The 15,635-nt window shown below is 37.6% G+C and overlaps 1 protein-coding gene across 2 annotated transcripts; it reads right to left on the bottom strand.

Annotated features, from left to right (window-relative positions):
- Positions 1 to 596: 596 nt before the first annotated feature.
- On the bottom strand, positions 597 to 14,558 carry LOC137388808 (tyrosine kinase receptor Cad96Ca-like). Of its 2 annotated transcripts, none has more exons than XM_068075259.1 (4): positions 14,452 to 14,558; positions 9,156 to 10,630; positions 2,794 to 2,956; positions 597 to 1,424 (listed from the first exon to the last, which is right to left on the bottom strand). In XM_068075259.1, the coding sequence occupies exons 2-4, from the start codon at positions 10,605 to 10,607 to the stop codon at positions 1,312 to 1,314; spliced, it is 1,728 nt and encodes a 575-aa protein (XP_067931360.1). In that variant the 5' UTR covers positions 10,608 to 10,630; positions 14,452 to 14,558; the 3' UTR covers positions 597 to 1,311. The 2 variants fall into 2 exon arrangements, with proteins under 2 accessions (XP_067931360.1, XP_067931361.1); XM_068075260.1 differs by having other exon boundaries at positions 597 to 1,418.
- Positions 14,559 to 15,635: the final 1,077 nt, after the last annotated feature.

Below are 15,635 nucleotides of genomic sequence, written 5' to 3'. Positions count from 1 at the left end.
AGCGGACAAGTTTGCTATGAGTCAACGGTTCGGACATCGTAGCCTGTAAAAGTTAAACTACTTATAAAGATTTCAGGCTATGCCTTTTAATAAAGTACCAGTACAGATTTGTTCATCTACCGTCAATAGACCCTCTCAACTCAATGAATGAGCCTCCTCGTATCTCCATCAAGGTTAGAAATGCTGTAATTAATTTACATCTTTGAGAGATACGCGATTGGAACCCATACGCTCCATATTTACCAGGTTACTTACTCCCGACACATTGTGCAGGTTGTAAACGCAGTTTGAAAGGTGAGATAGACAGGAGAGTTAAGCGCAATGGTATTTTTCAAATATATTGATTGACAACTCATTTTTTCACAGTGTTCCGTTTTAAACTCTTGGAGTTTTTGTCTGCTAGAATAAACTTAGAAAAACTGAATTCTTGAAACAAAGAAAAAAAATCTAAATACATTCCAAAACACTTGAATTGTTTAGTATTCATTCTCAGGCAGAAAATAAGATATGACTATTCTTATACATATATGCACTGTCTGACCCACTCATAATTCATGTTGATCAAAAGAAGCTAAAACTTGATAAAGTTAACTAAATTGCATTTGCATCAACCTGTATTTTACATCAAAGTTCATAAACACCTTTCATCAGTTTTGTGTGAACCAAGACAACTCTTCATATCAGACAGTACAGTATTCTACAAAATAGAATCTTTTACAGACCACCATTAGCGAGTTGCTAAAATATATTTAGAAAAAATTATTTACAAAAATATGAGTGTTTTAAAGTAATTTAATCTGTGAGTACCTTGGTATCGTCTACCATATGCATCATTTTAAAAACAAAAGCATTATTATAATGTAAGCTTACTTAATAAAGTTATGTTAAAGCATTAAGTAATACTATTATTATGTTCTCTTTGCGTTACTATGAAGGCCCAGCCCTAATATAAATGACATTGTATCATAAAAAGTTAGCTAAAGAGACTGTGGGAAGCTTGGTATGTTCCAAAGAGCAGACAACTCCTAAAAATCTTACAGTATTTGCTAAAATTATGGTTAAGTACGTCGTGTGTCTTATGAAAAGCATAATAGCTTTAGCACCAAAGATTTAAAAAAAAACAAAAAACAGCAAGATTGTAATTTTTGGCAATGACCTTTCTACTGATGCTAAAACATCATATTTTTTGTAGCAGACTCTCCTTCTATGAGAACCCGATGCATTCTTGCATTGTGAGCTCACTTCCTGAGCCCTTGCAGCTTGCCTTATAGTACATGGTAACATCAGCTCTAGTTCAGAGTTGTTCGCTCATCAGCAGAGTGTCTCTGAAGCGGCATACTCCATGTGGATCTCTTGCTCCTCTGGAGGCAGGGTATCACAGTATTCATCTTCATAAAGTCTTCCCATGTTGATCATTTCTTCTCCTAAAAGTGACCAGCGATTAGGAGTTATCTGACATGGTCGCAGCTCTTTGCATAATACTTATGGCTATTTTAACAAACAGTAATACTTACTGCAACTAAATTTAGGAATTATTTAGAGACTTTCTGAGCATTTGCAATCAAAGGTAAAACAACTCTAAGTCATTAAATGAGTTTCACACATTTCATGCTGATAACAAAATGCTTTAGTAACATAAACTAATTCTAGGAGCTTAAGAAGTTTGTTAAAACAGAACTGTGTCCTTGACACAGTGGTTAGCCTGAATCCCAAGTTCTTTTGTGAGTTTGAGTGATTTCAATTTTGTTAAAAGTTTATTTCAAAAATTATTGCAGATTAAACCTGCACGCAAAAATTTACGGTTGCTTGAAAATGGCAATGGTTGGGGAGACAAGTTTAAGTAAGCAATAGTTTCATTTCTAACCAAAAACTGAAAACAATTGACAAGCGTGATTGTCTATTGATCTTCCATGTAACCATGCAAGTTAGTTGTAGATTTGTAGACTGGTTGGTGAGCATGGTTGTCTCCCAGAGCATGCTTCCATCTGTCCATATGAATGCAAGAAATTTGGCAGCGGTAATAACAGCATTATGAGTAAGTCTCTTACTGGATATTCTCAAGAAGTATCTACTTCCATGTAGTTAGCTTATACCAACCCTTTCCTAAAAGCCTTATCAGCATCAGAAAAAGTTTCTCAACTCACAACTGCTTTTTGCCAAATTTACGCAGCATCTAAATCCAACTGCAAACAACCGCTTCATCAGCTCTCAAAAATGTCTTCAGCCATTTTCAACAACCTCTCCAGTAACCTCCAAAAACTCACCATGAGCTTCCCACATACTTCACTTGTGATTTCACACATGTCATAAAATAAAAGTGAACAACGTTTCTTCCACTAGTCTGCTGCTTAAAATACTAACGAGAAGCTTTTTTACTCAGTTCGTATGAAGAAGAATCTGTAGCAGAGGATAGTTTTGTACCTACGGCAGAATATTTGGTTGGTTTCATTATGCTGGCCGCACCTCAGCAAAGGCTTTTTATCTGACTATCCGAGTATGTGAATATTGACGTAAGTTATTTTCTGAACATCACTACTGTTCCACGATCAATCGACTAATGGTAGAGATCAAGTGTCATCATCCAATAGAAAGACGACCTAAACTATAACTACCCAATCATGTTGATCCTCTCCTCTAACGATTTTGAAAAACTTAACATTATTTGATTGCTACCGTTACAAATACATTGTAGCGGCCCAACCAAATATTTTTAAAGTGTCGTCGGAGATTTGCTCTTGTGTGAACTAAGCATTACACCTCTATAGAGACCTCTATGGGTTCACTCATGCTTACCTGTAGCTTTTGCAAGAAGCTCTGCAATTTTTGTTACAATTTCTTTAAACTTTGGTCTGCTTGATGGTGATTCCTCCCAGCACTCAGCCATTACTCTATAGATATCTGGACTGCAGTGGGTGGGGCAGGGCATTCGATATCCCTTAGCTATAACTTTCATCACCTGTAACGAGGCTAAACTGTATAAGGAGTTGTCTACTCACTCGAGTAGATAGCGAATTATGTCTACAAGTTATATTGGTATTATTCTTTATTCTTATCTTATCATCTTTATGCACACCCTAAAGACTTGTACACGCAGTATCACAGTATATAGACAGTAATCCCACAATGCATCAGTGATCATCAATGATAACAATCATACCATCACAAACCCATCTGTGTTTACATCGCCAAATAGTTTGTGGCAAAGCGTTTTAATTAGGCCAGTCGTCGAAATAATAAAATACTAGTCCCGCAGCAACTATCATAAAGAGAATCATAGATCGCCATCGCCAAAGTGGCGCACAGACTGTCTTGGATGCGCGGCAAAATATCGGAAAGATTTAATAGCTGCCATGTTTCCCAACATATCTAATTTACCTTGATGATGTCATTGGTCTACGGTGCGCATAGCTCACAAATAATCGCTGAGAGGAAAACCCTAACACACTGCGATGTACTGCGTGTACCAGCACTAAGAATCCTAGGGAGCGCTCGAGTTCCCTAAGGATAAGTTCCGATTATGATGTCATTCGGACACTCATCGCGCACCCCTTTTAAGTGTACAATTACAGCGACTTTTGCAATGATAGGAATAGACTAGGAAACACAACACCTGAATCGGACAAGCCTCATTGGCATAACAAAAGAGCATACCTCATAAAGCACCTGTAAGAACTGTAGCCTGAGATCTTTTTAAACAGTTAATTTTTATAGACTACATTGACTAATAGCTTGTCAGGTGACACACAGATTCAACAAATGCTAAAATATTTTCACCAGATTTTTTGCAAATCCTTTAGTTGTGAAAATAACTATGCATTATTAAAAATGCATTATTGAAATTGGAGGGTGGAAAATAACTTCAAGTTTCTGGGTAAGCGTGGGCCTAAATCTATATAATTGCTTGAGTAATGTCTGCTTACAAACAATACTTTTACCAGAATGGTTTGTACACAAATCTGTACGTGTCCAAAGTCTATCATATACTGCTGCCAGTAATTTTAAGATTGTAAACTTGTCAAAATAGTTTAAAAATCAGCAAACTTGATTACTTTTTCAATTTTTGTTTTGTTTTGATCCAATCTGTTAAAACATGAAAAGAGCTCATGCAAAGTTTGACTAAACATATGAAAATTTATCAATATTTTTGCAATATACAGTATAGTTTAATACAGTCAAATCTCAACAGCCAAAGTTCAAGTGTTGTAACTTAGAGTAAGCATTCCTTTCAGAACATTTGGTATTTAATCTAATTTGTCACACAGCTTGAAAACTGAAGAATAACTACTTCAGGTATTCACATATCACATTAAAACAAATTAATCATATAAAACTATCTAACAAACTAAATTATGTATCAATAATTCAATAAAAAATAACAGCCAAGAACAAGAGGTTTTTCCTCATGTTAGAAAGATTGAAGTTTAGCTCTGACAATATGAGACAGACAGAGAGACAGACAGACAGACAGACATACATACAGGCAGACAGTGTAGAGATGGAGCTGGCTATAGAGATACAGAGCTAGTGTAACCTCTAATATATAAACATTACATTCACATAACTTATTTTCATTTTTTTGTTTTGTGTTTTTGGTGTGGCCGTGTTGTATTTAATTATCGCTTGTTTCAGGATTTCCTTACTTTACATCACTTTCAATTTTTTTTACATAACCTACTAGGTGACTTTACAATTTTTTATTTTAAATCTATCCGTTGATGCTTGATCATGCTTTCTAATATTTGTTATTTTAGTTATAAAAGGACAAATAACTCCTCGTCTTTCATCGCACCTACCACTTGGACTGGTATTCCTACGATCCTAAACAAGTTATGAGACAATTTTTAATGTTTTTATGTAACCATAGAACTGTGAAGAATAACTATGTACTGGATTACAAAACTGAAATGTTTTGAGTAACTTCGGACGTTGTATGTTGGACGCTGTTTTTCATGCCGAGACAAATATTTCCTCAAAATTCCCATCATGCGTCAAAAACTTTATATTTTAAGGTGATGAGATGTAGAGGCGTGACTATATCCGTGGCAGCAGTAGAAATGGTCAGTCTTCAGCATTTGAATATATTATCATGCAAAGGGTGTGCCAAGGGAGGCAATTCTACATTTGAGAAGATGAAGAGGTTGTTATAATTAGTACTCAGGTAGTATAGATGAGAGATCATCAGGTGTGATAACTCCTGAGATCATCAGGTGTGATAACTCCTGAGATCATCAGGTGTGATAACTAGCTTTACAACTATTTCGAAACGTGATAAGTGATTGATCGGGCAGGTGATACATTGTCGGTCTAGGGTGAAAAAAGGCAAAAGTTGCAAGTTCAAATCTCGTTGAAAGCCCTATTTTTTCCAACCCTTAAGCGTGGCTACTGACTGACAGACACGGCTCCTGTTAGTAAAGAAGATTGCTGCATGAAGGTTTTAATATCAGACCTATAAAGTGTCAGACCTATAAAAGAGTGTCTAAGCAGAGACTCATTATAAATGTATGAATTTATCTGAGGAGGTCAAGGACACAGAGCTCGTACAGCCTCATAGAACTACTTATCTTAATGATGAAATTAACCTCAAAGGGCACATCAAGTGGCTAAATGGAGCATGAATGAGATGGGGAGATTAAATGTCCTTTGATAATATATTTGGTCTATAAGAACAAATCATCTAGCCTGACAGGCAATTCCGGTTACATAATAAAATATGTCACTAGATTTTGGTCTATTCTAATAATTTACATGCTACCGTCACGGATTATGAGTCACCAGATATTTTAATTCATTGCGGTTTGACTCATGTTGCCAGGTGGTTGTTACTAGCGAAGGTGACAGTCGTTAGCAAGTGATATAAACTGACTAGCATCAGATGCGTGGGAGCAATATAACCGACACCCTTATGTGGATTTATGCTTAGAAATATGGCTAACCAGTCTAGAGAAATCAGGCTAACTAGTCTAGAGAAATGCAAAAAAGGATTACAACCGATCAAGGTGTCAACTGACCGCAGTGGCTTCTATAATACCATCAGAACTGATTATAAATTTACAATAATAAGGTAGGATTACTCATAGGTGAGGGTTTAAGCAGATAATAACCCCTTGTACTGGAGAAATGATGCTATTTTGATGGCTAAACTATAAGGATTTATACGCTAACGCCCCAAGACATTAGTGTTCTTTCAATAAGAATTTTACTCGAAACTGATGGAGCTTATAGCCTAATGATTATAAAACATATCTGAGCAGACGGTACTATCTAACGGTAAACATGCGTGGCACAGTAGCCCATTACCTAAAGTAATAATTTTTTGCAGCATTCCTAATAAGAGTAATAGACTCGTTACTATAGCCTCCTGATCAATGGCTTCACACAATTTTATTCAGCCAGTCAACACTCTGTCCTTTAAGATTACAGGAGATGTTGATGGTTACCTAGCATTCTGTTATATACACAAGTATATAAACCTGTTACATTTACCGGAGTCTGGCTTTATGTCTGAATCAAATTACCTGAGTTGAGTTATATTTTTGCAGCAGCTATTTGGACATCATTGTAAAAGGATCATAGCTTATGTTGGACATCATTGTAAAAGGATCATAGCTTATGAATGACCACCATCCAATGAATTGTCATGAAAAATAAACTCCACTGACAAGGTTTGAACCTGCAACCTAAACAACCCCAAGGCAGTAACATCTATAATAATTTAAAAACTAAGAAGTATAAACACTTAATAAGTCAAAACAAACTTCATAAATCAAATACGGCTGATATAAAACGAATTATAAAATAAATATGAATAAAACAAAAACATATATAGCCTACCTTTTGTGTAAGAATTCTTTATAAAATTAATCAAAAAAAACCTTTAACTTCCTAAACGTTTTGAATAATAAAAAATAAATTTAAACTGAAATTATTCATGAGGAAACAACTTCAAGTTGTAACCTTACAAGTTTTGAAATTTGTAACTACTATTGATAGACTAGGAGACCATAGCAGCTTTTATTCCAGGCTGTAGTCGATATGGACCTCAGGCTAGTGCTGAAGCAAGCACAGTAAGCTTTGCTTAAAGTTGATATCATCCTATACAGAGCCACGTGCCAAGGGACACCTGCTAGACATTTCATCACTTCTTTAAACCTTGTATGATAGCCTACTTGCTGGTACTAATAGCATGCGTCATTGTCATGACTAATTATAGAATTGAGTAGGAGTTAACTGCATCAGAAACGAGATATAATTTAAATTTTGTAACTGTCACAATTCGTGTTATATGGCTTCCACTACCAGAAAAAATCATGGTTTAATCTGCATACCAAATTTTTGCATTTTTAAAAATAACAGTAATTAGAGAGAGGGAGCCAAATACCTATATGTATGAGTCACAAATGGCTTTTCTGAAATAAAACTAAGAAACAACTGAAATGTGGAATATATGAAAGCCCTCGAGTAGCTACAAGTCTAACAGCAAGGATGGCCATTGTGTGTCCTGACATAATCTTCTACAGAATACAGAGACTAGAAGAGCTGAACCAACCGTGACATGTGGTAAACACCAGATACACTTCTGCTCTGCGGCTTAAAGTAAAACATTAAAATGTTGCTTATACAGTAGCCGGTCCTATAATGTAAATTCCAGATAACATAAGGAATTTGTGTCAAGTTTTTGCTTTGTACTATGTAAAGGATTCTATATAACGTAAAGTGTCAAGTAGGGTGAGTTCTCAAATTCAACTTGAATGGTAATATATCTCACCATGTTTGTGAGCAAAAAAATGGCGTGCGTATAGCCTATGACCTATTATATACGATATACAACTTCCATCCATGAAATTCTAGTTAGTCATGATAGATCGGAGGATGTGCCGACAAACCAGAGAATAGGTAGCTGTGCAATTGCTCATAAATGCTTGAAGGGGATCGGTTGGGACCCCGTGTTACACTATTACAAGTAGGAGAATCGTTGAAAGTTATCTTTTATCCTGACCTTGACCTCTGAATACAGATGACAATGGACAAGTAGTACCGCTTTTTCATAGTAAAAACATTGTTTGTTCTGTTTTACTGCAGGCGTATAAAATATTTGCCATTAGTTTTCCTTTGCAGAATAGACTTAGCTGTTTAGAAAAATTAAGCAAATCGTTGTAAATGAGCGTCGAATATGTGCGCTCTCCATCGACTTATTGTAAAATTACTGCAATCATGATCTATAAAACCAGTGAAATTGATCAGAAAAAGGAGAAAAGTTGTCAATGCAAACCAATAATACTGCAATTACGATAGAGCTCACAAATTAAAAAGTCAAGTTTTTCCTTTTCGTTTGGCCTAAGAGTAAGTTTGGAAAGATCTTGGAACGGATTAGGCAATTTACATGTAGGCCTATTTTACTGCTTGTATAATGTAAAACCCCTATAGTGTAAATGTTCTTGGAATGGATTATTTACGTTGTAGGAGCGCCTGTAGTTGTAGGAGCGCCTGTAGTTGTAGGAGCGCCTGTAGTTGTAGGAGCGCCTGTAGTTGTAGGAGCGCCTGTAGTTGTAGGAGCGCCTGTAGTTGTAGGAGCGCCTGTAGTTGTAGGAGCGCCTGTAGTTGTAGGAGCGCCTGTAGTTGTAGGAGCGCCTGTAGTTGTAGGAGCGCCTGTAGTTGTAGGAGCGCCTGTAGTTGTAGGAGCGCCTGTAGTTGTAGGAGCGCCTGTAGTTGTAGGAGCGCCTGTAGTTTAGGTGCTTCAAAGACGAACTTATACAAAATTTTAGTAGATTTTATCAGAAAATATCAGTATTTTTCTATCATTTGAGATTGTTTTTAATGTTTGAGGTGATCTGACTGCCAGGATGTTTCAAGATTATAATCGACAAAACTTGATTGCGGATGTAATGTTTACAACTGAAATTGACTACACGAGAAAGTTTTTTTCCAAAATTTTGAATTCATTCCTTTTACTAACATTGACCTAGCATCAGACATTCGAACTATCTCGGATTACAAGCATACAGACATATGGTAGACGTCTGGGTTACTCTGACAATCTCATGATCTAGTTTGCTTTGTTAAAGATGAAACAGGACACATTGGCCACATTATTTACTCTTGACTGACTGCATCTCACACCCTTTTCATTAATCTCATGACTGCTCCAACCTACTCACCTCCCGCGTGCTAAGGTGGGGGTATGGAAGATTACCAAGAGTCACGATTTCCCATAACACGACCCCATATGACCAGACATCGCTCTGAATGCAGTGCTTGAATGTGAACAGAGACTCCGGAGGAAGCCATCTGGTAGGTCTTGGTCGCTGAAACACCGACTTGCTTTTGTATTCCGGCTTGTTTAAAACATCCTTAGCAAAACCGAAGTCAGCCACTTTGCAGGTTAAATGTTCGTCTACTAAAATATTCCGGCAGGCGAGGTCACGATGGAGTAGTTGGAGATCTGCGATACCGTCCATTCCTCGAGCGATATCAAGAGCAAATTTTAATAAATGCTGTTCGTTTAAACTGTCACTCTTACCATGGAGATTGTAGTAGACATCTTTAGTCTTAGTATCGCGTAGGAACTTTTGAAGGTTACCATTGGTCATAAGCTCGAGGACTATAAGGTAGGGCTGAGTTTTAGTAACACAGCCTAGAAGTTTGATGATGTTCGGGTGGTTCAGAGACGTGACAAGCTTCATAATCTCCAGCTCAAAGAGAAACTCCTGCTTTTCGCTGTCTGGTGCAGAACTTTTTAATGTTTTTATACCGACTTTTGTTTTACGTTGTTTCGTATTCGGTAACTTGCTCGCTACGCCAGAATATACGCAGCCGAAGTGGCCTTTACCAATCAGTTTGTTAGACTGCAGCTGGTTTCTGTTCATCTCATAGTTTGTTATAGTCTTTGTGTAGAATGCATAGGCTTTGGTGTCTGACCGAAAGAGTCCGGTGGCACGCCGCAGAGTTGTCTCCTTGCTGTCGATCAGCAAAGGGGTATTGTGCAAACCCTTGCTCCGTGGTCGGATCCTCGGCAAATTTGGAGTAGACATACTGTCATTGGACTTAGTCGACTCTTCCAAAGGATTGAATGAATCGAGCTCATCATCAAGGGACGGTGTGGGTGGAGATGGACACCTCGCAGCTGGTGGAGGTGGAACAACTCGGATAGCTGGACTCGGATCGTTCAAGTAATCGCCTCCTCCCATCATTATACCAAGTGATTCTCTCGTTGGGGACTGGTTCTGCAAGAGTGATATATCTTTTAACCCAGGAACTGGAGCATGAGTTACAGACTTTTGAGGCTGTTCATTTAGTCGCCCCAATGATAAAGTTTTTTCTTCATTGGTTATCGAGTTGCTCATGCCCCTGTTTGATAGTCCATTTAAGTCACCAGACTCCATTGCTCGAAGGCTCGACGGATTAGGTTTAGCATTAACGACCTTGACATTCATGCTGTCAGTCGCTGCGAGTCGGTGTGCTCTAAAATTCCGTCGACAGTAAATAATGATGAGAACTGTTGAAAGAATTACGACCAAAGCTCCGAGAGTGCTGACCAATGGCAGCAAGTACTGATTCTCTAAAAAAGTGCTGCCGCTAGACGCTGTTGTGTTGTTTGCCAATCCATCCATGTTATGTCAGTCCAGCTGACCATCTGTAAAGTAAAGTAAAAACTGGTAAGAAAGCTAATCACCCTCTCAATTGCTCAAGTCTCTGATTAATGGCTTAAGTATGGAAGTTACTGCTGATTCGTAAGGAGTTTTTACTATGTGGTACGGATACGCTTTGACAACTGCAATAGCTAGTAGCGTCATCGCTGTGGTTTCCTTGAGACAAAATGACTACCGTAGGCTTAGACTGAACTCATGTATTTGTTTTTGTTTTTGCTTCACCCTCACGAGCTAGTAGAACGGAATTCGTGCGAATGAGTTAAGGCAACCAGACCGTGCTGCTTGTCTAAGCATATCTTCCAAACACATCCACCCGGCCAATAAGTACAATAGACAGACGCATAGCTTGCTTTCGACAAATTCAAAGGATTGAATCGTTTACGCTGCCTAAGAACTGCTGTAGCCTGTAGATATTTCATACAATATAGACTGAAAAATGTTAAAAAATGACCAACAGAGTTAACAGTTTTTAAAATCTAGCAAAGCCAGAGATGTTCAGGCGCTGACACTATGTTTCCATAATGTGAGTGATCAGCAAGCTTGCGTCAACAGCAAGATGGAAATGATCGAAACCCGCTAATCAAGCGAGTTTTGTTACTCATGAATCCTTATCGATTATCTCATGCTTACAAAATATGAGAACGGTACTTGTGAATGATGCGCACAAAATGTCACCCAAGCTATTCCATTTTCAACATTTCCATGCTTCAGTTAATCCTATTTCGAAAAAGTGCTGCTAATCGAGACAGACACGCGTCGCTGTGATCTCCGGCATAGAATTTATTATCTTTTTTAATAAAGCGCTCACGTGAATTTGTAGCACATGAATTTCCATTGAAACAGTTATCGCACGATATCTCAACGGGCACACAATTCCAAATCCACATCACCCTCACAATGAAAACATAGCGTCAGCGAGCTAAACAGAATCTGTAGTCATAAGCTACTTCATAAGCAGCTGTTATGCGCTGCTTTATTTTGTGGTTCAGTTGGAAAAAGACATCACGGGAAACAGTTTAAACTGCTTTCAGGATTAAAGCTTAAAATTTGATCCAATATCTATAAATATTGGATCAAAGAGAAAGGTTTCTCTTATCGTTTTACTTGCACAGTAACCAAAAACAACTTTTTGATCACCATGGCAACAGTTTGCAATGCTATATCAAACTGCTCATCTGGTTTCACAACCCTCGTTAGCCCATCTTTATCATAACCTGCTCAAGTGTGAAGAAGTTTATGTCCCCAAGTTGACAGAGAACAAGAACTTTGTCATGCCGCCAGTAGGCTAGATGAGGTTAGGCTGATAAATAATATGGTTACACTCGTCCACTATTCGTGTACATGCAGTTAATAGCGCCTGACAATTTATTTGCGCAAAAGAGGTATGGCAACAGTGAACTTTGCAAAAACTATTACAGAGCAGACAACTAAATATTAATTAGTAGTCGTGTGTCACATCGCATTGTGTGTTTATATTCAACATGCCACACTGTCCAAGTTTTCAAGGCATGAGTCAGCCTTGATAAAACTGCTAGGTCTCTACGATAACAACGAATTACTCTAGTTGTCTGTTGACAAACAACTCTCGTGTCCTTAAAGGATGGTTCACACTGTATCCTTGTATCCTTGTATATCAGCCTCAATACCACAGTACTTTGGTTATCGTCTGTAATGACAATTTTTAAACTATCACAAACCCATCCGTGTTTAGATCAGCATATAGTTTGTGGTAAATCGTTCTTATTATACAATGTGGCCGAGGAAACGATGAAATATTAGTCCCGCAGCAACTATCTTTAGGGGAAAACTATAGATCAAGCAATCTGTGACAGCCAGTCACTATTGCTGAAGTAGTGCATACTGCACAGGCTGTTGTGTAGATGCTCGCCAAACTATTAAAAAAGTTTGGCAGCTGCAATCTTTCCCAATATATCAGTGTTGCCCCAACGATGCTATCGGTTTAATGAATAATCGCCGAGAGGGCAACTCTGACATACGGCAACACAGTCTTATATCTTTTAACACATTTCCAAAATTAGCTTAAAACTAATCCATTTTGTTATCTTTATAAATAATTTAGATTAAATAGCCAATAAAAACCGGAATATTCTACTTGTAGCTATCTAACAATAATGAGGTAAGCTCAATGGTTGTCCATTCCTTCACTAGACAAACTTATATGGACTATCTTGTACATCATTAGGTGCCATAGCCCGAAATCTCTATAAATAATTTTCCATCCACAGTCTCAAGGATCTGAGCAGTTGCCTTATAACCCACCTGATTGGTCTATGTGAAATCCTTCTTGTTCATTTGTGGTTATTAACAGAGTAGCTACTATGTAAGAGAGAATGCTCGGTGGAGGATAACTCCAAGAATATGAATAAGGCATAAACCTGTCTGACCGTCCGTTCTTTTCATTACATTACTTGTAAATCCACTAGACCTTATAACAAACACTGGCACCTTGCCAATGCACATTGTAGAGCAACCTTATACAAAAGGAGCTTTTTCTTTCATAATTTTACTTTAAGGCCTACTGTCATTTACTTTTTTTGTTTCGAGGTCTAATTTCCTTTAAATTTGCTTTAAAACTTGAATTTCAGCATTTACCGGGAATAAAAAATAAAAATAAAAATAATAAATAATAAAGTGAATATCTATCCAGCCAAATGTATATTACGTAGTTCATTCAACAAAAGAAGCGTTTACTCGACTAGCCTTAAACATACCAACCCACCGAATATAGGTAAAGAGTCAAAAATCTAAATTTAGTTTCAATTGAAATAATGATAAATACTTAATCTTGAAATCAAACAACTGCTCATGAGCTTTTTGAAAATTAGCGTTTCTTGTGTCTCACAGTGTCTCACAGTAGTCGATTAGGTGTACTAGAGTTAATGTTGTAGCTGCACACATAGAGATATGTTTGTAGTCCTTATAGTTAATTCTACTGATGAGCCACTGACTACAGACATACTGTGCGGTTATATTACTTATTATTGTGAGTTTTGTTTAGTAGCCGTGAGCTGTGAGCAACATTGTAGAATCACTGATGAAGTGCCCTGTTGAATTCATGAGGCCAACAGAATTTAATTTTTACAGGTTAACTCAAGGGTACCATGTGTAAGAAGAGCCCACAATGTTATCAGAGTTTGCCGAACTCCAGAGATGAGAAACGAATATGGAGATGAGAGAAAGGGCGCATAAGAAAAGTGCAAACTAAGAATTCTACCAAAAGGATGCAATCTGAAATCTACAAGAACGAAGAAAAGCGAAGTGAGATCTCATGATTGTTTTGGCATCTGTTGCCATGCAGCTAAATTTGTTAGCGGCGATTGGTTTGACTACAAATATTCTGATCAACTCAAAAAGTACTCAAAACTCAAAATCTTTGGTTAGAATTCAATGTTTGACTGTGAAAAACGTTGAGTGCCCAAGTTTAATGTTATGTTCTACGGCTTCAAAAGTTCAACAGTTCGATGTGAAACTAGAGCAACAAAGCCTTTTTATTAAACTTGTCATATTCCTAGCTCATTATTAAAGAGGCTTTAAGATACGTATGACACGCTCAAGAATAAAACCGAGTACCGTAAGTTAAATCACACCCAGACAATGTCTTCACATACTCACAAACTTCGACCTGAAACAGATCTCTAGGAACAGAGGCTACATAGAGTAAAAGAACCCAATCAAAGCTAATCCAGCGAGACTATCAAGCTGCCTGGTGCAATGCAAATGCATTCATGAAGATGTATATGAGACGAGAAACAAGGTGGTCAGATATTTCAACAAGGCTACTTACCCGCTATGACTACGCAGCCTGCTGGTTAGTTGAGCGGGTAACTATCGGTGCTTTGCACACTCTCGGCTCTAATCAGACTGGTCAAACATCAACCCCATCAGGGTCGCTACTGCTCGGTGGTGCGGTCGTTATCCTGATTAATCATGTCCTGACATATTTTACACAGACCTGCCAACTAATCATTTGACATACATCTTGACTGTATTGTCATTCGATATGAGCCTTCATGGCAGTATCGGTCACAAGACAGCTATATCTGTATTAACTTGAAAACAAGGTTATAACTGGTGATAGCCTACTCATAGAGAGAGTTTGCTATAGTTCTTGCTTGTAGTTGACCCGCTATCTAGTCTGACTTATAAGATCAGAGTGAACCTAAGCATGAGGATGATATCCAAAAAGTTGGTGTAAACAAAATATAATTGTGTGACCGTTTGAGATAAAACGAGAATTCAGTTATTCATTTCTTGGGATTGGCTTTTGCAACGAGTGGATATCTGTAGTCAAGGTTCTGAAACATAACTGCGGGCAGAGTTTACACTCTCCTACATACCTTAACTTACTGTAGTCTGGATATATAAGTAGGTTTCTAACACTAAGTGATGGATGAGGACTACACTCATGGTTTCCAGTAGTATGCTGTGGAATAGAGAAGAGAGTGATGGAATTATGGCAACTCAACCTCTTTCTTCTATCGCAAATGACCAACTCAGCACACCAGAGAGGCTTCCTCTCTAACCCGCAAATACATGTGTGTGTTCTAGAACTTCCTTTAGTCTGCGTTCCATAAATAGAGTGGTTAAAATCTAAATTATTCAAATAAACAGACTATGTTTAATTGAATCAGAGTCATCTGTACATGGAATTTAATTGGTGGATTCATACGTATCTCTTCTCATGTATTTGGTTGAATTTAATCGGTGGAGTCATACGCATTCCTTCACGTGTAGTTGGGTTTGGAAGGGGATGATCCTCATGTAATCTTTACAAATAATCTCTAGTACATTATAAGCAATAACGCTGTATCTTTATAGAATGAAAGCTTTAGATATGTAGCATTTAGTGTAATGTTTGATGGCGTGACCTCCGTATACCACAAACATAGAATAGATACACTTGGATAGAGCAGATAATGGTATTTTAAATTATATGTATGTATAACTTGTTCTTGACAATAGTAAATC

This window comes from Watersipora subatra, chromosome 2 (assembly GCF_963576615.1).
Source record: "Watersipora subatra chromosome 2, tzWatSuba1.1, whole genome shotgun sequence".
Classification (NCBI taxonomy): Eukaryota; Metazoa; Bryozoa; class Gymnolaemata; order Cheilostomatida; family Watersiporidae; genus Watersipora; species Watersipora subatra.
This window is presented reverse-complemented; position numbering and strand designations above follow the sequence as displayed.